The sequence below is a fragment of the Gymnoscopelus braueri genome (genome assembly GCF_963280865.1).
Source record: "Gymnoscopelus braueri genome assembly, chromosome: 1".
Classification (NCBI taxonomy): domain Eukaryota; kingdom Metazoa; phylum Chordata; class Actinopteri; order Myctophiformes; family Myctophidae; genus Gymnoscopelus; species Gymnoscopelus braueri.
In genome coordinates, this window is record NC_137603.1 from 28,644,642 (window position 1) to 28,662,494 (window position 17,853).

The 17,853-nt window shown below is 39.1% G+C and overlaps 1 protein-coding gene across 1 annotated transcript in view; it reads left to right on the forward strand.

Annotated features, from left to right (window-relative positions):
* Positions 1 to 12,130, forward strand: part of cpne7 (copine VII) — a gene marked incomplete at both ends in the record, with an annotated part of 49,779 nt that extends 37,649 nt beyond the window's left edge. Inside the window, 5 exons of the mRNA XM_080439038.1 lie at positions 1,311 to 1,365; positions 2,650 to 2,701; positions 8,130 to 8,263; positions 10,115 to 10,351; positions 11,978 to 12,130. Coding sequence (XP_080295164.1) covers positions 1,311 to 1,365; positions 2,650 to 2,701; positions 8,130 to 8,263; positions 10,115 to 10,351; positions 11,978 to 12,130 — 631 coding nt within the window. The remainder of the gene's footprint in view (positions 1 to 1,310; positions 1,366 to 2,649; positions 2,702 to 8,129; positions 8,264 to 10,114; positions 10,352 to 11,977) is intronic.
* Positions 12,131 to 17,853: the final 5,723 nt, after the last annotated feature.

The window sequence follows — 17,853 nt, forward strand, 5'->3', positions numbered from 1 at the left end:
CGTTCATAAACTATTTACTATTTCCTGCCATTTCAGCTGTTTTTGTTAGTCCGCGAGCGAAAGGGTTCAGTGCGGGGACGCTGGAGAGAGCAACCTGGTATAATATGACTGTGTCATATCTAGTTTTGTTCTTCTTTACATACTTTCTCCTCTATTAGATAGGATAGATGCCCCAGCTCATGTGGCCATTGGCAGAGCATGAGGTACCCATACACTGTTCTGTTGATGGTCATATATCGTACAGCAGTGGATCTCAAACCTTTTCTTGTCAATGACCACCAAATTAATATGTATTTGGCCGCAGACCCCCATCTGAAAATATTTTGTGCCAGGGACTCCCATACAAGATTTATATTGCTAAAATGTTTGAAAATTATTTAAAGATTTTTTTTTGGCTATGTATTGAAGAGTTTAAGTGGTAAAACTGCTGGGGACCCCCTGGAACCCCCTCAAGGTCCCCTGGGGGTCCCTGGACCCCCTTTGAGAACCACTGATATACAGAATGTAACAACATACATGTACAGTAAAGTTGGATGATATACATTTTAGTCAAAACTGCACTGATGTTGTAAAATACAGTAGATGTATTGTAGTTTGAAATACATTACATTGTTGCAACATCTGGTTGATTTTTTTGTTTGTTTGATAACAGTCATATGATATGAGTTTGTTAACAGTCATGAATATCCATAGATACTGCTGGTTGCTCATTCTTTATTCAACTGTAGATTGGCAAAAGTATGATGCATGCCAAAAAGACAAAATACACAGTCATCTTAATGTCATCAAGGTAATTTCAAAGTGCATTTTACTGTGTTCAACTCCCATTCTTCTCCTTGAGCTCACTGTGAGCTGCATGACCAGAATGTACAGTATGTACACTGCTTTCCGCATGCAGTGCTTTGATCTTTGGGCCGTACATCCACACCTCCCCCACTCGCCTTCCTTCCATCGCTGCTTGCAAAACCGCAGCACCACAAAGGATATATCTGGCATAACATAAACAACTGTAATATCAGCTAATCAGAGGGGCACTGTTACGTTAAATCACAAAATTAAAAATAGCACAAGAATCTCCATACACAGGTGCAAATAATGGCTTCAGGGAGAGTGAAGCAAATTTAAAATTGTAATGCGGTGAGTGTTTCAGCACATTTTAATGAATCATTAACAAGCTTGAAAAAGCAGGGGAGTTGGCCTAGGAAAGTCAATAGATGAGTATTCTCATCAATACTTTCCATTTGATCAGTGGGAAAAGTGTTAACTACAGCGACTGTACCATATGACTGCTTCATTTATTTACATTTCAGTGACAAGAGATTTTCGGCTTTGGGATTTGGTGCCAGAATTCCTCCCAATTATGAGGTATGTGTTATATTGGATAATTATTAGTTCATTCATATTCATGTATACACACATACTGCGCAGTACGCTCACATTTTAATATTTTAGAATTATGAACCATGTACACAGCACCTTCAAGCACCTCATAGTGTGCTATTGATTATAATTTATGTGTTGTTGTTGTTATTACTTCTGCTACACAGTTGAGGAACCTAAACCAAATAATTGTACTCTTGTGTAGTCATATACATATACAGTATAAGATAACATAAAAATCTTGAATCTAGCACTGGTATTTTCCAGTGCCCTGTGGACCATGCATGTTGGGATAGCTTGACCTATTTACTGACACAGTATGTCATTCTGTCAAAAATATTTAAAACTCCCAATTAGGTGTATTTATATTCATACACACACCGTCTATTTAAATATCACACTGCCTTGGAGAAATAACGTTTTGTGAGGAAATTACAATATTGGCTTCACGTGTTGATAGCCAGTAGTCATAAGAATTCATGAGGTAAAGGCAATAGTGTTTGTTTAAGAAAATTGGACATTGAAAACCAAGAGGCTACAGTAACAGTCAAACACACGCACGCACGCACGCACGCACGCACGCACGCACACACGCACGCACACACACACACACACACACACACACACACACACACACACACACACACACACACACACACACACAATCCCTCTACATTGTGATGACATTCCGTCTGCTTAGATACCTTCCATTAACTCTAACCGCTGTAATAGCATAGAAGGTGGTTGCTAACTGAAGGGGCAATTGATAATAATGCATTCAATAATTAATTGCATAACATTCACTTTGGCAGTGATTGCCATGGAGTGAAATTACCGTTGCCTTACTCTGAGCAATGGGGTGACAGCCAATTATTTATGCTAACCAAGTGTTGCATATTCAACATGGAGGTTAATGAATGTTAGCCCTTTGTGGATGTTCAAAGGGCCCCAACATATCGAAGATTGAACATGAAAAGCCATATTTCTCATCTACAAAGCACTGTTGGATTTAAAGGTGGTGAGAGGTGGTGCAAAGTTAGACTTTCTTGCAATACTGTATGTGAATAATACATTCAATGTGTTCAATAATCAATCCAAATTCATCACGGTGTGATGAAAGACCTTGATGGTACAGTTTGAAGGCTGCTGTGAACTTTAGAAAGGCAAAAAGTGCATTCAAAACAAGTGTCAAAGAGCCCAGAAACATTAGTGATTCTTGCCTATATTCAGCATAGCAGAATCTGATCATTTGTATTTGTCCACCCACAGGTGTCTCATGACTTTGCTATTAATTTCAACCCAGAGGATGATGAATGTGAAGGTAAGTGGGACATGGCTTCTCTTTATGGATATATCATGTGAATTCACATTTATTCATGTGCAATAGTTTATTCATGTGAAGGACATACTACAATTCAGTGATTTCATTAACTTGGCACACAACGGATCCCTATCTACTTTACTTAAATATTCAACGATGTCTCCCCATACTTGCATTCTGATAAATACTGTGCAAGTTAAAGCCCTGTATGTTGTAAAGCCCACTGTCTTAGGACAAGGCTTGAAAAGCTCTTGGAGAAGGCACAGCTGGCTTGGTCTCGTGTGTTCAGCACTAGGCTGAAGACACTCAGGTTGTGTTCAAGTCTTGTTAGTAACCACTTCCTTTTTTAGTAACCACAGTCCTATTTTATACTACTAGTCATATGTTTTTTTTTTTAATACTTAGTCAAAATTTTGTATGATGGTGTCGCACACAAAATGTTGTATGTACAGTATATATATATATATATATATATATATATATATATATATATATATATATATATATATATATATATATATATATATTAAAGAAAATAAAATTTTCTGAAAATGTTAAATGACATGCCCAAATTAGGGACACCAGGTTAAAAGTTAAAAGTAGTTAAGTATGAGGTTAAGAGTAGTTAAGTATCGGGTTTCCCCGTGGGAGGAGGTCAAAAGGGGGGTGAGTGTAACAGAGTGGTTCACAACCTCAGCCTGATGGCCTGAAAGTCTAATATCACCCCTGAGTCATAGGGAATTCCCTATGGCTTTCCACGTGGGAGACCGGGGTTCGAATCCCGGGCGTTACACAAGGGCAAAGATTGAAAAACTCTTTGAGAACACATATGAGAATATGAAGCAACAGTTAGTGCCGCGCTATGAGATTGTAGCTCTGCTATTTTTGAAAAATCAGGGAAATGTGTGGAAATCTTTGAATATATATATTCTAAAGCAAACATTTTAAACTCAAATCTTTGCTTCTGGGGGTCCCTAGAACAAAATATTTTGAGATGGGGGTCCGCGGCCAAATACATATCATTTTGGGGGTCCCTTGACATAAAAAGGTTTGAGAACCACTGACATAGAAACATGGGTTTTTCAGAAAACTGTTAGGATTTCGAAGACATTTGTAGAATCAGCCTCAGGTCTTGGGCTAATACTGCTGATAACACGACTTTCGAGCACAGCTTCTGTTGATAAGTTCAAATGTCACGGGCATCATTAAACCCTCCTTAGAAACACTCAGGACAAAGCACTCCTCCACGCTTTCTGTGGACACGGCCCCTAACAGAGGCCATCATTCAATAAGGCCCTTAAAATACACCTCTGCTGAGTCAGACTCACATTCCCTTCCAAATGGCCGCCCATTTTTATCTGTTTTGATCAGTTATTGTATTAATGCTGTCCTTAATTTTTTTTTCTTTTTTTTTCTGCCATGTGAGTGTTTAGGAAGTGCTCAGTAAGTGAAAAATATCACTCTACTCTGTCATAAAATAAATGCCATGTCATCCAAAATGTGTCTAAAAAGTGTCTTAAGAGAAATCGATAGATAGATAGATAGATAGATAGATAGATAGATAGATAGATAGATAGATAGATAGATAGATAGATAGATAGATACAGTAGATAGATAGATTAGATAGATAGATAGACAGACAGACAGACAGACAGACAGACAGACAGACAGACAGACAGACAGACAGACAGACAGACAGACAGAAAGACAGACAGACAGACAGACAGACAGACAGACAGACAGACAGACAGACAGACAGACAGACAGACAGACAGACAGACAGACAGATAGATAGATAGATAGATAGATAGTTAGATCCCTGTTGGAAAATTCAGGTGTTATGCATGAAGCACAGGAACTGTACTGGTAATAGTAAAGATATAATAATAATACATTTAAAAAAAGTAATAGTAATTACAGAGGGGGGAGGGGGCGGGACATGTTATGCCAGAACACCTCTCCAATTTCCACCACATTTTGCCCTCAAAATCTATGCCAAACTACCAGTGTTGCCAGATGTACGATAATTATCGTATTTGTACAATAATTTTACCCTCTGTACGATGTACGATCAATAATTCCCAAAAATGCCCAAATGGACGATAATTTCGCCATATCACAAAAAAGTGTGTGAATTTACTAAACTAGACCATACCCGGTGAAGTGCGCAGGCTAAAGTAGTTGCAAACATGGGGTTATTGCGTGTCCTCCCACGCGTCCCGTCCCGTCGCGCCGCCCCACCTACCCCCACCCACACTCACACACACACACACACACACACACACACACACACACACACACACACACACACACACACACACACACACATACACGCACACACGCACACACGCACACACACACACACACACAGACACACACAGGTCGTCATTGTGGCGGGAGGGATGTGGTGTTGGTCGGAGTAGTAGATAGATGGATGTCGTCGTGTCTCTGAAGTTGTTGTGTTGTGCTGTTGTTGTGCTGCGGTGAACGGAACGTAGTGAATGGAATGTGGTCCCCTGGCAGAGTGCAGAAGTTGGTGTTGCCATGTTTGCCTATTGTAAGCAGTTTAGGGGCAATATTGGTGGTAGTGTGTTTTGGCGTTGGTTGTGAAAGTGCAGGTGGTTGTGGGGACGCGTTGTGAGCTTGTAGATCGGCTGTTTTCCAAGAGGCAATGTATATGTGTGAAGGCGCTTCGTTTGGCCTTCTTTTCATAGACCTGGTTGCTTGTAGGGCTCGCTTCGTTTGGCGTTGTTTTCATAGACATTGCTGCTTGTTTCTCGCGCGAAACCTGCCACCTCCTACTTGGAGGCATTAAAAACACCGGTCGCGTCTTTCCAGTCTAGTTTCAGGCTTTTATTTGTGAAAGGTACAGGAAGTTGCCTGCTCCCACGCAGCATAAGTGTTTTCTTTTGTCAGGAGTCTCAAACAAGGTTGTTTATTACACTAAATACGCTTTTTTTATTTATTATTACATATTTACACCTGTGATTTATCTTTTTTGGCTGTGTACAATGTTTTCTTTCAATCCGGTAAGATTATTGAACATTTCCCATCTGGCAACACTGCAAACTACTAACCAGCTAATAGTGTTGCACTTACTTTCCTCCCTGGCAGTCAGTCGCGGTAATGTCCATATTATATACTCCATTCAGAGGTCGTGCTAGGATTTTAAACTGCCGGTCACCGTGTCCGGAATGATTACAATTTATCGGACATCTGATAAAAAATAACGGACATAATCAGTTTTTAATACATGAATGACAAGCAGGTGCGTAAAAGGAACCAATAATAACAGTTAAAGTATTATATTTGGGACTGAAAACTATTTGAATGTAAAGGAGCAGGATATAGGAAATAATTACAGCGCAGATTGTGTCCGTGGTGCGTGCGTAATAATGAGATTTTTCAACAAGCTGTTGCATCATTAGTTTCACGGTAAAGCATGTTCTTCAGAATAATGAGCAATAGTCTAAAAGTCGAGTCTGCGCAAATCATAATGTTGATTGCTTCATCTGGCCAGCAATGAATCAAACTATAGGCTACTCACCATATATGGTCATATAGTGACATAATTTAATCTACAGTCTCCTGACTCCTCATAAACTGTGCTTTCATGTGCTTTTTTCTGCAAACTTCTAAATAAAGTATTCAATCAATCAATCAATCAATCAAAGAATTTAAATTCAAGTGGTGTTGTTTGTTTTCGGGTTCGGACCGTGTGTGAATTCCATATTCCTGGTTTAACCACGCTACGAGACCTGACGCTGAAATGGACAGCTGTTGATCCCTGCTTCATCTTCAATGAAATGCGTGTGCATTGTTCTTGATTTGTGGTATAACATTACTTTGTGTATTCATTTAATTGTCTGTGGCAGTTCCACATGGAACTCCACAGTAGCTCCACAGAGCAGCTCTGAGTGAAAGTTCTCCAACGTCAGTGCACTGCGCAAGAGAGAGCGAGAGAGAGAGAGAGAGAGAGAGAGAGAGAGGGCGCGAGAGAGAGAGCGCGAGAGAGAGTGCGAGAGACAAAGAGAGAGACATATGGCCATAAAAGGGACAAGGACTGACAGACACACAGATCTCCATAATTGGCCATATCTGTCACATCGGCAGTATTTCTAGTAATGTACAATCTATCACCAGTAAATATGAACATATGAATATATGAACATACATCGCCTATGAATGGATATACAGTAAGACTGTGACTGATATGGAAATGGGGTATATGGATAATACAGTGTATGAACAGTGAATCTAATTATACAATGTATCAACACTGAAACGTTCACAGCCGTTATCAATAACAGGTATCTGTCATAGTGCTGAAGTGTACATCCTAGTAGCCATGTGCGAATGTGCCAGAGTCAAGCAGGATTCATTAATCCAAGATCAGAACAGAACAGAACAGAACAGAACAGATCATATGGAGGCTTGGTGGTGGAGCTTGATGGCTCCTGGCGCAAATGTCTGTATAGCCAAGGCAACCTGTACTTCAAGAGCTTGTCATGTCAAGCTTTCCTCTGGAAATTGGCTCCCACAGGTCACACATACTGTACATGGTTTGCACATGCAATCTTGAGTGCTTTTAGCCAAGTGCTGAACACACTAAAAGCCAGCAAATCGTCGCTGGAAATCTTGTCCAGTTACCGTTACTTTGCAGGAAATGGAAAATATATATATATTTTCTAATTGAACCAATTGTTAAAGTGTAGTCACAAGCTCTTGTTAATATGTTTCATTGGATACATTTATAAAACCCACAGTGACGATATTTCAGTCAGGGGGCTTGAAGTTGCAACCTGACACATTGATCCAATGATTGCATTTGATGTGGTCTTCAGACAGCTTTTAACTCTGTCCTCTGCATGTAGGCTTTCAAAATGTACTTAACTTGAACGCAAATTAAAATTTTCCCTGGTATTATCAAACATAAACATGAATATAAGCAAACAAATATTATTTACAGAAAGAAAATTACATAATTAAATCATAGTATTGAGTTCTCAGCCATAGTGTACTATAAAGGCAAACACTGTCTGCTACCTGTATACTAAGTCGGCAAAAAAGACGCCATACTGTACTGTCAACAAACATTTTTTATTTCAGTGGTACCCTGAGCAGGTAGTTCCATACACCCAAATAGTTACATGATTTATTGCACAAATAAATACTCTAAAATGATTCTGTATTTATAAAGCAACCAATTACACGCTTTTACTTCGAAGGCAACACCGACTAGCCTTCTTCATCTTGTTATCCTGTAACATCAAAGATGTCAAATTGACAATGACACTTTGTACCTACCCTTTAAGTTTTCTGAAATGAAAACGTTTTCAGATTTGCTCATTTGTTCAGTGACATGTGGTGTTTTAAGTTTTTTTTAACACGGTTTGTGAACTTTATCCTCCATGTTCTCTTTCATCAGAGATCCAAGGAGTGGTTGAGGCTTACCAGAATTGCCTTCCCAAGATCCAACTGTACGGCCCCACCAATGTGTCTCCCATCATCAGCAGGATAGCTAAGCTGGCAGCAGGGGATGGGACCATTAACGATGCCTCTGTGAGTCCCGTTATACTATTAATAGAGAGATGTAGATGTACATTACAAGGTTTGCTGCTGTTTCCACCGGTGACTGAGTTTCCTGGTTGAGCAACCTCTGCTTCATCTCAGTGTTTATAATTATCATACCCCACAGGAAACAAAAGGAATGAGAACATTGTAGAACAATCCCTTATTCGTTAATCTGTGGCTGGAAATATTTAATTAGTGATTATAATTCTCTATACTTTCTCATGTTTTAAGCTGGTTCCACATGAACACCTCAGAAATCCTTCAATGGAACTCAGTTTAAATTGAACAGAGGCTAATAGGCTTGGATTGGCTTTTAATTTCTTCCATGTAATTTCTGTCTTTCCTTCTGGCCGTGTGGACATTGCATTTTAAATGCTTCTCATACGTACATGGCCCTCAAACGTCATTGCTGTCAGCTCTTCCTTTGATCAGCAAATTCATTAGACCTTTTTGATGTGAGAATTAGTCATATAAATATCTCTGCTGACCCTGTATTCATATTCACTGAATTAGACTTTTAATTATGGTGATTGAGCGTGTTTTAAATTTCAATCGACATCCCAGGGGGGTGTCAAAATTGCACCCAGGAGACAAAAAGTTATATTTTTCTTTTCTTTTTTTCTGAAATGCAAAATGGTGAAATTTGTTCGCCTACCGACTCGCTCTCGAGCCTCACAAGCTACCTGCTATGTTGCTTACACTATACAGCTGGGCTGGAGGGAGGATTCGTCTAGGGATCCATACAAGCTAGAACCGGCCCTGTGTAAAATGCTTCATTGATTCATAGTGAAAAATGTGAAAGTGAAGGAGATGGTTGTTTATTGTTTATTGTTTATTACGGATCCCCATTAGTCCTCACCACAGGGAAGACTACTCTTCCTGGGGTCCAATCATTCACACTTCACAATCCAATTAAAACATAATACAATGGAATTCTACCATTACATAGTTAAAACAAAACTAAACATAACAAAAATGATTGAATGTCTTTACATATTCTATAAATGATTACATAGTATATTACTTTTTGGTTTACAAATCAAGAAATTACAAACAAAAAATTGTATATCCAATTACTTATAGTTCAAACATTAAACAAGCTAACTAAACATAACTTCACGGCTTCCTTCAATTTATTTTTTAAGCTTGATTTATTGTCCATCCTTATTATATCTGGCGGGAGCCCATTTCAAGGTGTTCCTACTCTATTACCGTTCTCTTAAGCACATTAGCTCTTGGTATTAAAGGCGGAGTAAAGTGACCACCCATAGCCTGTCTGGTGGCATAGCCATGGCTAGTATTGGTGGGTTGTATCTGTAACAATGTGCAGGTTTACCAGTATGACAGATGTTAAACAGAAATGTCACAAGGCTACAAGACAACCTTTGATCCACTCTCATCCAAGACAGAGCAGCATGCATCCACTCAACACTACTCCTGCCAGAGCAGCGTAGAGCGAGGCGTGCTGCCCTGTTCTGAGTGAGCTGAAGTTTGTCCAAATCCTTTTTTGAAGCACTGGACCATATTGTTGGGCAATAATCAAGACTGGACAAAACTAGTGATTGTAATACAAGTTTAACTGTTGAGCCAGTCAACAGATGTACTCCTCATTGAAATGTTGCAACTCATTTTACTCACCATTTTGTTCATTTGCATCGACCAAAAAAGTGTTTAATCAATAATCACGCCCAACAACTTGGCCTGAATGGAGCTGAATGGAGCACAACTGAATCAATCATTTGACATAGATACACCTGGAAGCACACTGATATGTTTACAGTATCACCACACACTGATGACAACAATATGACATGATAAAATACTCTTGTCCCCTCCCAGCGATACCATATACTGCTAATCCTCACGGACGGCGTGGTGACAGACATGGCAGACACACGTGAAGCTATCGTACGTGCCTCCTACCAGCCTCTGTCTATCATCATTGTTGGTGTGGGGAACGCCGACTTCACAGACATGCAGATCTTGGATGGCGATGATGGAGTCTTACGTTCACCGAAGGGAGAGCCGGTCCTCAGGGACATAGTGCAGTTTGTGCCCTTCAGAGACTTCAAAACAGTGAGTGGTATCTCTTTCTTCCTCACTCACACTTGAGTCACACCTCCACACCACCACCATCATTATCACATTCACTGGGCTCCCAAGCTGTGGAATGACCTCCTTCCATCAGTCAGGACCACCCTGTCACTTCCCATCTTCCACCACAGTCTGAAAACTGACCTCTTCAGCAGGGCAAGCTTGAGGTACCCCCAGCCCCATGTGGACTTCACAAAACACATGTGATAAAACACAGCATATTCCTGTCAGGTATTTAAAACCAGTGTGCAGTTAAAACGAACATTGTGTAGATATAGGTTTAGGTAATGTCCACACGCAATGAAACAATGGCAAATAAACAGGTTACATGCACTGTACGGATCATATACACACACTGCTCATTGGCAATGGCAGACGCAGTTATGCTTATCACTCTGAAACTGGCGAATTAGTTAAATCTTTCAGAATGGCATCCATTGGCCCTTCAATAATAGCTTTCACAACAGATGTGGTTAGAAAGAAGCTTCTGCTTGACTTGCCAGTGCTATGGACAGCTTGTCCTGGAGCATGGGGTGTTCAGAATATTAACTGCATGGAAATCAGTGGATGATGACCCATGGAGATGGTACCATACTATTTTAGAATAAAGACCTCTGTCCTACCTGCTGGGAATAGATTTTCATTTTCATTTTGCTGTCTTATCTTATCTTCATTTTATTATCATTTTGAGTCAAGCTGTTGACGCTGTATTTCCAAATAATGCAACAACAGCACAAATTCATCAATCCACTGACAAGTTCACAGTATAAAGATTAGCCCCTCCAGAGAATTCAGTGTCGATTGAATCACTTGCAAATTAGGCTGTGCATTGTTTTGGAATACATAAGCAGCTTAATTTAAATCAAACAAATATTTTGCTGTTTTCAGCAGTAGCTTCTGACTGTGGTGTAATGTCATGATGAAAATGCAAATGCTTAAGGCCACTTCTATACCGCATAATGACAAAGCAGATCTATATTTCCGAACTACATGCAGCAATATAATTGCTATGGTTTTGTAACACTGAAAACTTAACTTAAAATAAATAACGACATCACTCGTTGAACATAACAGGAAGAGGAATAATATGATAGCTATAACTGAATCTTCTCCATGACACCACCATAGAAAACATTAGCATATAAGAATAGTTTCAGCGTAGTCTGTACAGACCTTAGGCCAAACAACACTTCCAGTGCATTTCAATAAACCTTTATACAAAAAAAAGGTATATATATATATATGTGTGTGTGTGTGTGTATACAGTATATATATATATATATATATATATATATATACACACAAAAACACTATTATGTCTAATGCCAGCTGCGTCATCCCAAAGCCTATACCGCTTGTGCAAGGACGTTCTGTGATTGGCCAGTAGCCACTTTGAGTGGCAGTTGGGGCAAACGCTCACCCCAAAACATGAGTTACGATTCTGTGCCTATCAGTACATAACTCCGTTTTTGTAGGCTAGAGGCAGTTCCACGTGCGTCACAGAAGCGGGACGTGGTTATAGCACAAGCGGTATAGGCTTTGGTATATGTCACTGCCAGCTCGATGTTCTATGGTATGAAGTTAAGCTCTTCTCTGTCTCTGTCTCAGGCGTCACCCGCTGCCCTGGCCAAATGTGTCCTGGCGGAGGTACCCAAGCAGGTGGTGGAGTACTACATCCACAAGGCCATTCCTCCTATGTGTCCTATAACTGACTTGCCCACACCCACCACACCCCCAACTGCCAACACCCCAACAGAATAGCAACTCTGTATTGGGTACCAGGGTGTAACCACAATCAAGTCGATCAGAGAGATGGAGAGGAAATGTATAACTTGTTGTTTTGGACAAGAAGAAGAATTCTTTATACTGTACAAGTGTTGTCATTCATTTTATTCAATTCTCGCTCTTCACAAGGTGTTTACACAAAGACAAAAAACTGGAACCTTTGGGATGTTTTATTGTGCTCAGATTGGATCCACTCCTTCTGTCCGACTGTGTGTTATGATAATCCTACTGGTTGAACAGCATGAGTGGTCGAATGTCCTGCTATTTGACGATGCATGCAGGCCAGGCACGCAGTTTGATCCATCGAGAATGAAGGCTCACTTGATTTCACAGCCATTGCGACTTGGCGCATCAACTGTTTCTCAATGCCTTCCAAGACCGTTCAATGCTTCAGTCTGCCTTTCTTCTGTCCGATATCATCTGTAGTGTCGATTTTGCTCCTTTTTGTCACTATCTGTCAGAAACATGGCTTTGTGGCTGACAAGGAGAAGCCATCTAACAGGATTCAAATTTTAGAGACTTTCTGTGCGGTTAACTATTTGCTCAATGTTGCACCTTACCTTATAGCTTGGTATTTTGTTATCGGACAAATTGTGGGAAATGGTTCTTTTGTTACGATATGTTGTATTTATCTTCATGTCACACTTTTAAGACACATAATGACCATAAAGTAGTTTGATCAAAAGACTGCAGTTGAACTTAAAGAAACATTATGACCACAATTTGTAAAACAAGATCATTTATAAGTTTACCATGGCCTGGCTGTATATTTGCTTTGGGGGTTCAGTGTTCTCTAATCTTATCTTACTGTATCTTATCTTAAAAGATAAATCAAGCATAGGCTACTGCAGATCCAGAAAAACTGTTTAAGTCTAAGTTTGCTTTTGTTTCATTTCATTTGATAATCCCACAGGCAATATTAAACAAACAGTATATCATTAGATCATTGTTAGTTAGAAGTCAGCCAACATGGACTGCCAACAGCCAACTACAGTCATTGCAAAGTAGTTTGCTAAAAACAAATAAAATAATAATAATCTATGTTCCATGTTCCACATTGGAACAACGTGGCTCCCATTTGGATCTCAGACTTTGTGTGGCCACTGACCAGCCTGTGACGTCAGTCATATCTAGGACACATCTACAGTAGGACGTATGACTCCAAATTTGGGCAAGATTTCCGCCTGATCAGAGCACCATTGACTTCTATCATTAACTTTATAGTCAAATATTTCAGTATATGTATAAAACATGTGGGGAAAAAATAGATGAGGTACTAAGTTTGCCTAAGCACGAATAGTATGGCACTGATCGGTCCAGCAGTTTGCGAGTTAAGCTCCGGATACACAGACCAACCCTATTATAGATGACTAGACTCCTGCAGAGCCACACTGTAATAGTCTAAATGTATTTAAATAATTGAATCTTTTTCATTGAGGCCCAAAAAAGATTGCCAGTCTATGACTGAGACTGCACCCCAAAAAACAATGCAGAGCAAAGGAAGTACTAATACTGAACGTATGTGTTACAATGGACGTGTACATGAATGTGTCATAACTAATCTCACACTTTCTAAAGCCCACAGCCATTATTTTGTTTCTAAACTTTATAAGTTGTTAAAAAGACATCTGGCATGCACCATCTGGCTGTATGATTTAATTTGCAACTCCATTAACATTCATTGGCCTGAAAGTTGGCCTGTTCAAGAAGACATAACCTTTAGAAATTTCCTTTTTACTGTTCAAAGATGCTCATCTTTCGGAGTGGAAATGGTGATGAATACAACGTTGATTAGTATAACGCATGTGCTCACAAAGGTTGAGTCACAATTTACTGCTGGAAAAAAAGTGCACATTATGTGCTGTACATGAAGCTAGAGCTGTAAGTCATGCAGTTGAACTTCCTCTGTGCTTACTTTAAAATGTAAAATTATGTTTCCATAGATTATTATTATGTTAGTGTGGCTTAACTCTATCAGTTCATCATGTTCGACAGAAGCAAATTCTGGCTTTTCTAAAACATTAGACAAACATAGAATGAAAGTTTTGTGAAGATTTTTGCTTATAACATGCCCAAAATAGGGACTCCCAAGGAAAACAAGTAGTGAAAATTAACAAAAAAACTGCTATCAGAGGCCAGGCCATATTCAAAGAATCAATAGCCCTTGTATACTTTGTACTTCTTGTTGATATTTTAAATGATAACGCAACAGACCAAATACAATGCACCGGATAGGTCACGGGAGAGAATTGCAGACCATGTTGCAAGCCTATTTTTTTTTGCCCAAATTCAGTTCTACCATAGTAGGAAGCATGGTATGGGAGGGGAGAGAGAGCAAGGTGCCAACAGATCTGGGAAAACGTTATTTTTAGGCCTAGTGAATATCAAAGAAATTGCACAATGAAGCTTTAGGATTTGTTATACATAATTTGAAATTAGACTAATAGACCCACTTGACCAGAACCCAACCAAGCTGTCTTTCACAGTGATAGTAAATGGGGGGAAAACTATCCAGGCCTTGAAGACTCTGATGCCTCTTTCTGCCATTACTTATCTGTACTTTATGCTAGCTCTCATGTATTACAGGGACTTTGGTTTGTTCCTCAGAACTATGCTATCCTTCTCCAGATGCAGGGCAGACTGCTTTCTACTCGTACGCTGCTTTCAGAACTCCTTTGAAGAGCCTTTTCCCGCTGTCACTGTGGAGCACAAGCTGGGGCCGATTCAGCAGGCCCAGATCTGGAGCCATACTCAATTACCTGAATGTAAATGATCCCAGATAGACTTTGATCTCAGAACTGAAGCACAGCACCGCATGTGACATGGTGGGAAATCATTGCAGAACATTTGCAAATAGTCCACATAGCATTTTGACATTGGTTATTTATTATGTATTATTTTATGTGTGATGTGATCTGCTTTTTAACCACAACACACCACAATGTCTTATTTAGTTTTGAGTTTGAGTTTGAGGATTATTAATCTTCAGTTGCAGCATGCAACCAAGACAAGACCTGATATTATGCGTGCCATAATTGTGTATATGAAATCAACATAATGTTGTTCAACGATTGTTATTTTTCTTTTTTTTACATTCTTGCTGTAAATGTAACAGCTGACGCCAGCCAATATTTCTATTCCTTGGAGGTAAAAAAAATGGCTTACTTGCTGAAGGCAAAATGTTCTGCCTCATGGTGATTCACTCCTTATGTGTGCTCAGCTGTGATACCTTACTCTGTGTGCCCGCAGGCACAGGTCTTTGTCACCGATGGAACATCTTGCTGGATAATGATATTCACCAGCTCACTTGCATCAGTTTATTGCTCTGTAGAATTGATACGGCTACATCTACAGTATATAAGTGATTCAATGGCTGACCGCCAAATTTTGAACAGAAACTCTGTTGTTCCTTTCTCCATCATGTTAAAGGGGTATATCATGTCATTCCAGTTCATAATTTCATGGATTTCATGCATGGACTTGATCATTACTGTACATTACAGAAAATATTAACTAAATAGAAATAACGACTAAATAAACATAAATAAATGACTAGAAATAACTAGTCCAAAAATGACGGTCTCCTTGTGCATTAGAAGGACAATATCAGTCACCAGAACCAGGAATGTGTTTTTTCACTGAGTCAAACGTGATTAATGTGGAGTTCAATGGGCTTATATAGGAGGGGTAGTTTAAAGTTAATGAGTTTAAAGTTACTGAGTAACGTTCTTAGGGATGTTCTGATGATCTGATGAAATCAATATGAAATATCGAAATATTGAATCAAGCAACTTAAAAAAAAAAAAAAAGTCTGGAATGCACACAAAAGGCTGAGTAGCCTAGACATGAAAATTACCCACTAATTGTTTTAAATTGAAATAGCCCTTTAAGTAACACCTGTCAGATGGAGAAAAAAAGTGCATCCACTATTTCCAAATCAGGATTTTTTTTGTGTGGAGAAATATACAGTGATGATTTGAAATATGTTATACAGCGATTATTTGAAAAATAACTAGCTTTTAGTTGGTGTGAACATTTAATTAATTCAATATATTTTTTCAGTTGAGACACCCACACAATGAGCTGTGTGAATGTTTGATGTCATTGTCACTGGGTTTGCCTGAACAAAATTAAGTTATGGTAACAGATGAGGTAACAGTGGTGTGTGGTACTTTAATATCTTGATAGATCTGCCCCAATGTTTTTGATTTTCAATGCTCCATCTTCATGGTGTACAAGTTTGACACAAGGCTACGAGTGTACATGTACAGGTACAGGTGTTACACAGTATCATGGTTTACATAAATGGTCAGTGGAGAACAAGTCTCCATTATGAGTTGTAGGCTAAGAACGGTATAGACAAAATTGGTGTTAATGTCTCTATGAAACTTAATTTTATTATTTGTTCTATAGTGGTACAAACAATAATAACATATTGGAGGCAGACAAAAGTTTACCCAGCCATCCTGCAAGGGGGATTAAGAGAAACTTGATGAGTCATTGGTCTGCTCATTTCTCCATCCACTATGAGTTGTAATGAGTTTTCAGATCTTAATTTGCAATCTGCAGATACAGTATAACATTGTACGTCTACTAAAGGGAATTCATTGCATGCTTACTTTTGTTGTTAAACTGTTATTGTACAGCCATTTCTTTTTAATTCTATGATATGCTGATATGCAAGCCTGCATTTGCACAAACTTCTGTTCTTGTGGTGTACAGTACATTCTCAATATTGCATTTAGTTAAATAAACCCCATCATACATCTACAGTATGACAGTCTTTGTGATATTTTAATCTTGTGAATGCAGATATGACTTTCCCATAATAAACTGCCTTTTAAAGAAACAATTACATGGCAGAGCATAAAATAGAGTTACGTTGTGTTATATATTATGTGGATATTAAAAGCCTCTGCTTTTGATATCCCTCCTGCGCCCATTGGTCATCCCTGCTTCTGGTCAGACTGAAATAAATACATGCATTTCCTTTTGGGATGTAGTGTGATATATTTGATAATTATGTTTGATAATATCACAATTTGAAAACTAACAATTTAATTAAAAGTGTCTAATGTTTTCAAAAATAGCCAAATTACAAGCTCATAAGTTGTTGCAATGCAGAGTTTGTAAAGTGGCTATTTTCACTCTTTGTCATACAGGAATTGTAGGGCTTTTTGAGAAAATGTCGCCCAGGGCCTCCAGCGCTGTTTTCTTAATTAATTTTGATAAAACCCTGAATATTATTGATTCTTCAGGCTAGATAATTAATAGATCAGCAAACAATATTTTTTATTAATTTCTACATTTCTGTCTAAAGAGCAAGGGGAGGAGAAGCGGGATTGTGTGAGGAATGCTGAGGCCTGTATTTCCCTACAGTGGCTCGGTCATGGATGATGAGGCTCCATGCCATAGAAAGAGGGGTTGAGCACTCTTCACTTCCATCAGTAAGCTCCTTTTATTTAACAGCCATTGTTGAGAGCGCCAAATCATGGTTGTTTCCATGGTGACAACTACTTGTCGGGAATGCAGACCTTCATACTGTCAGGACCGGGGGCAGAGATGCAGGATGTGCTAGAGACGCTGTGTGAAGCGTTGTGAAGATGTCCATCAAAAGAGAATCTCGAACAAGACCAAAGCTTTGATTGTGATTGCTTTGCTGCCTTCCTCAAGGCCAGCGGATATCCAGCAGGTAAACA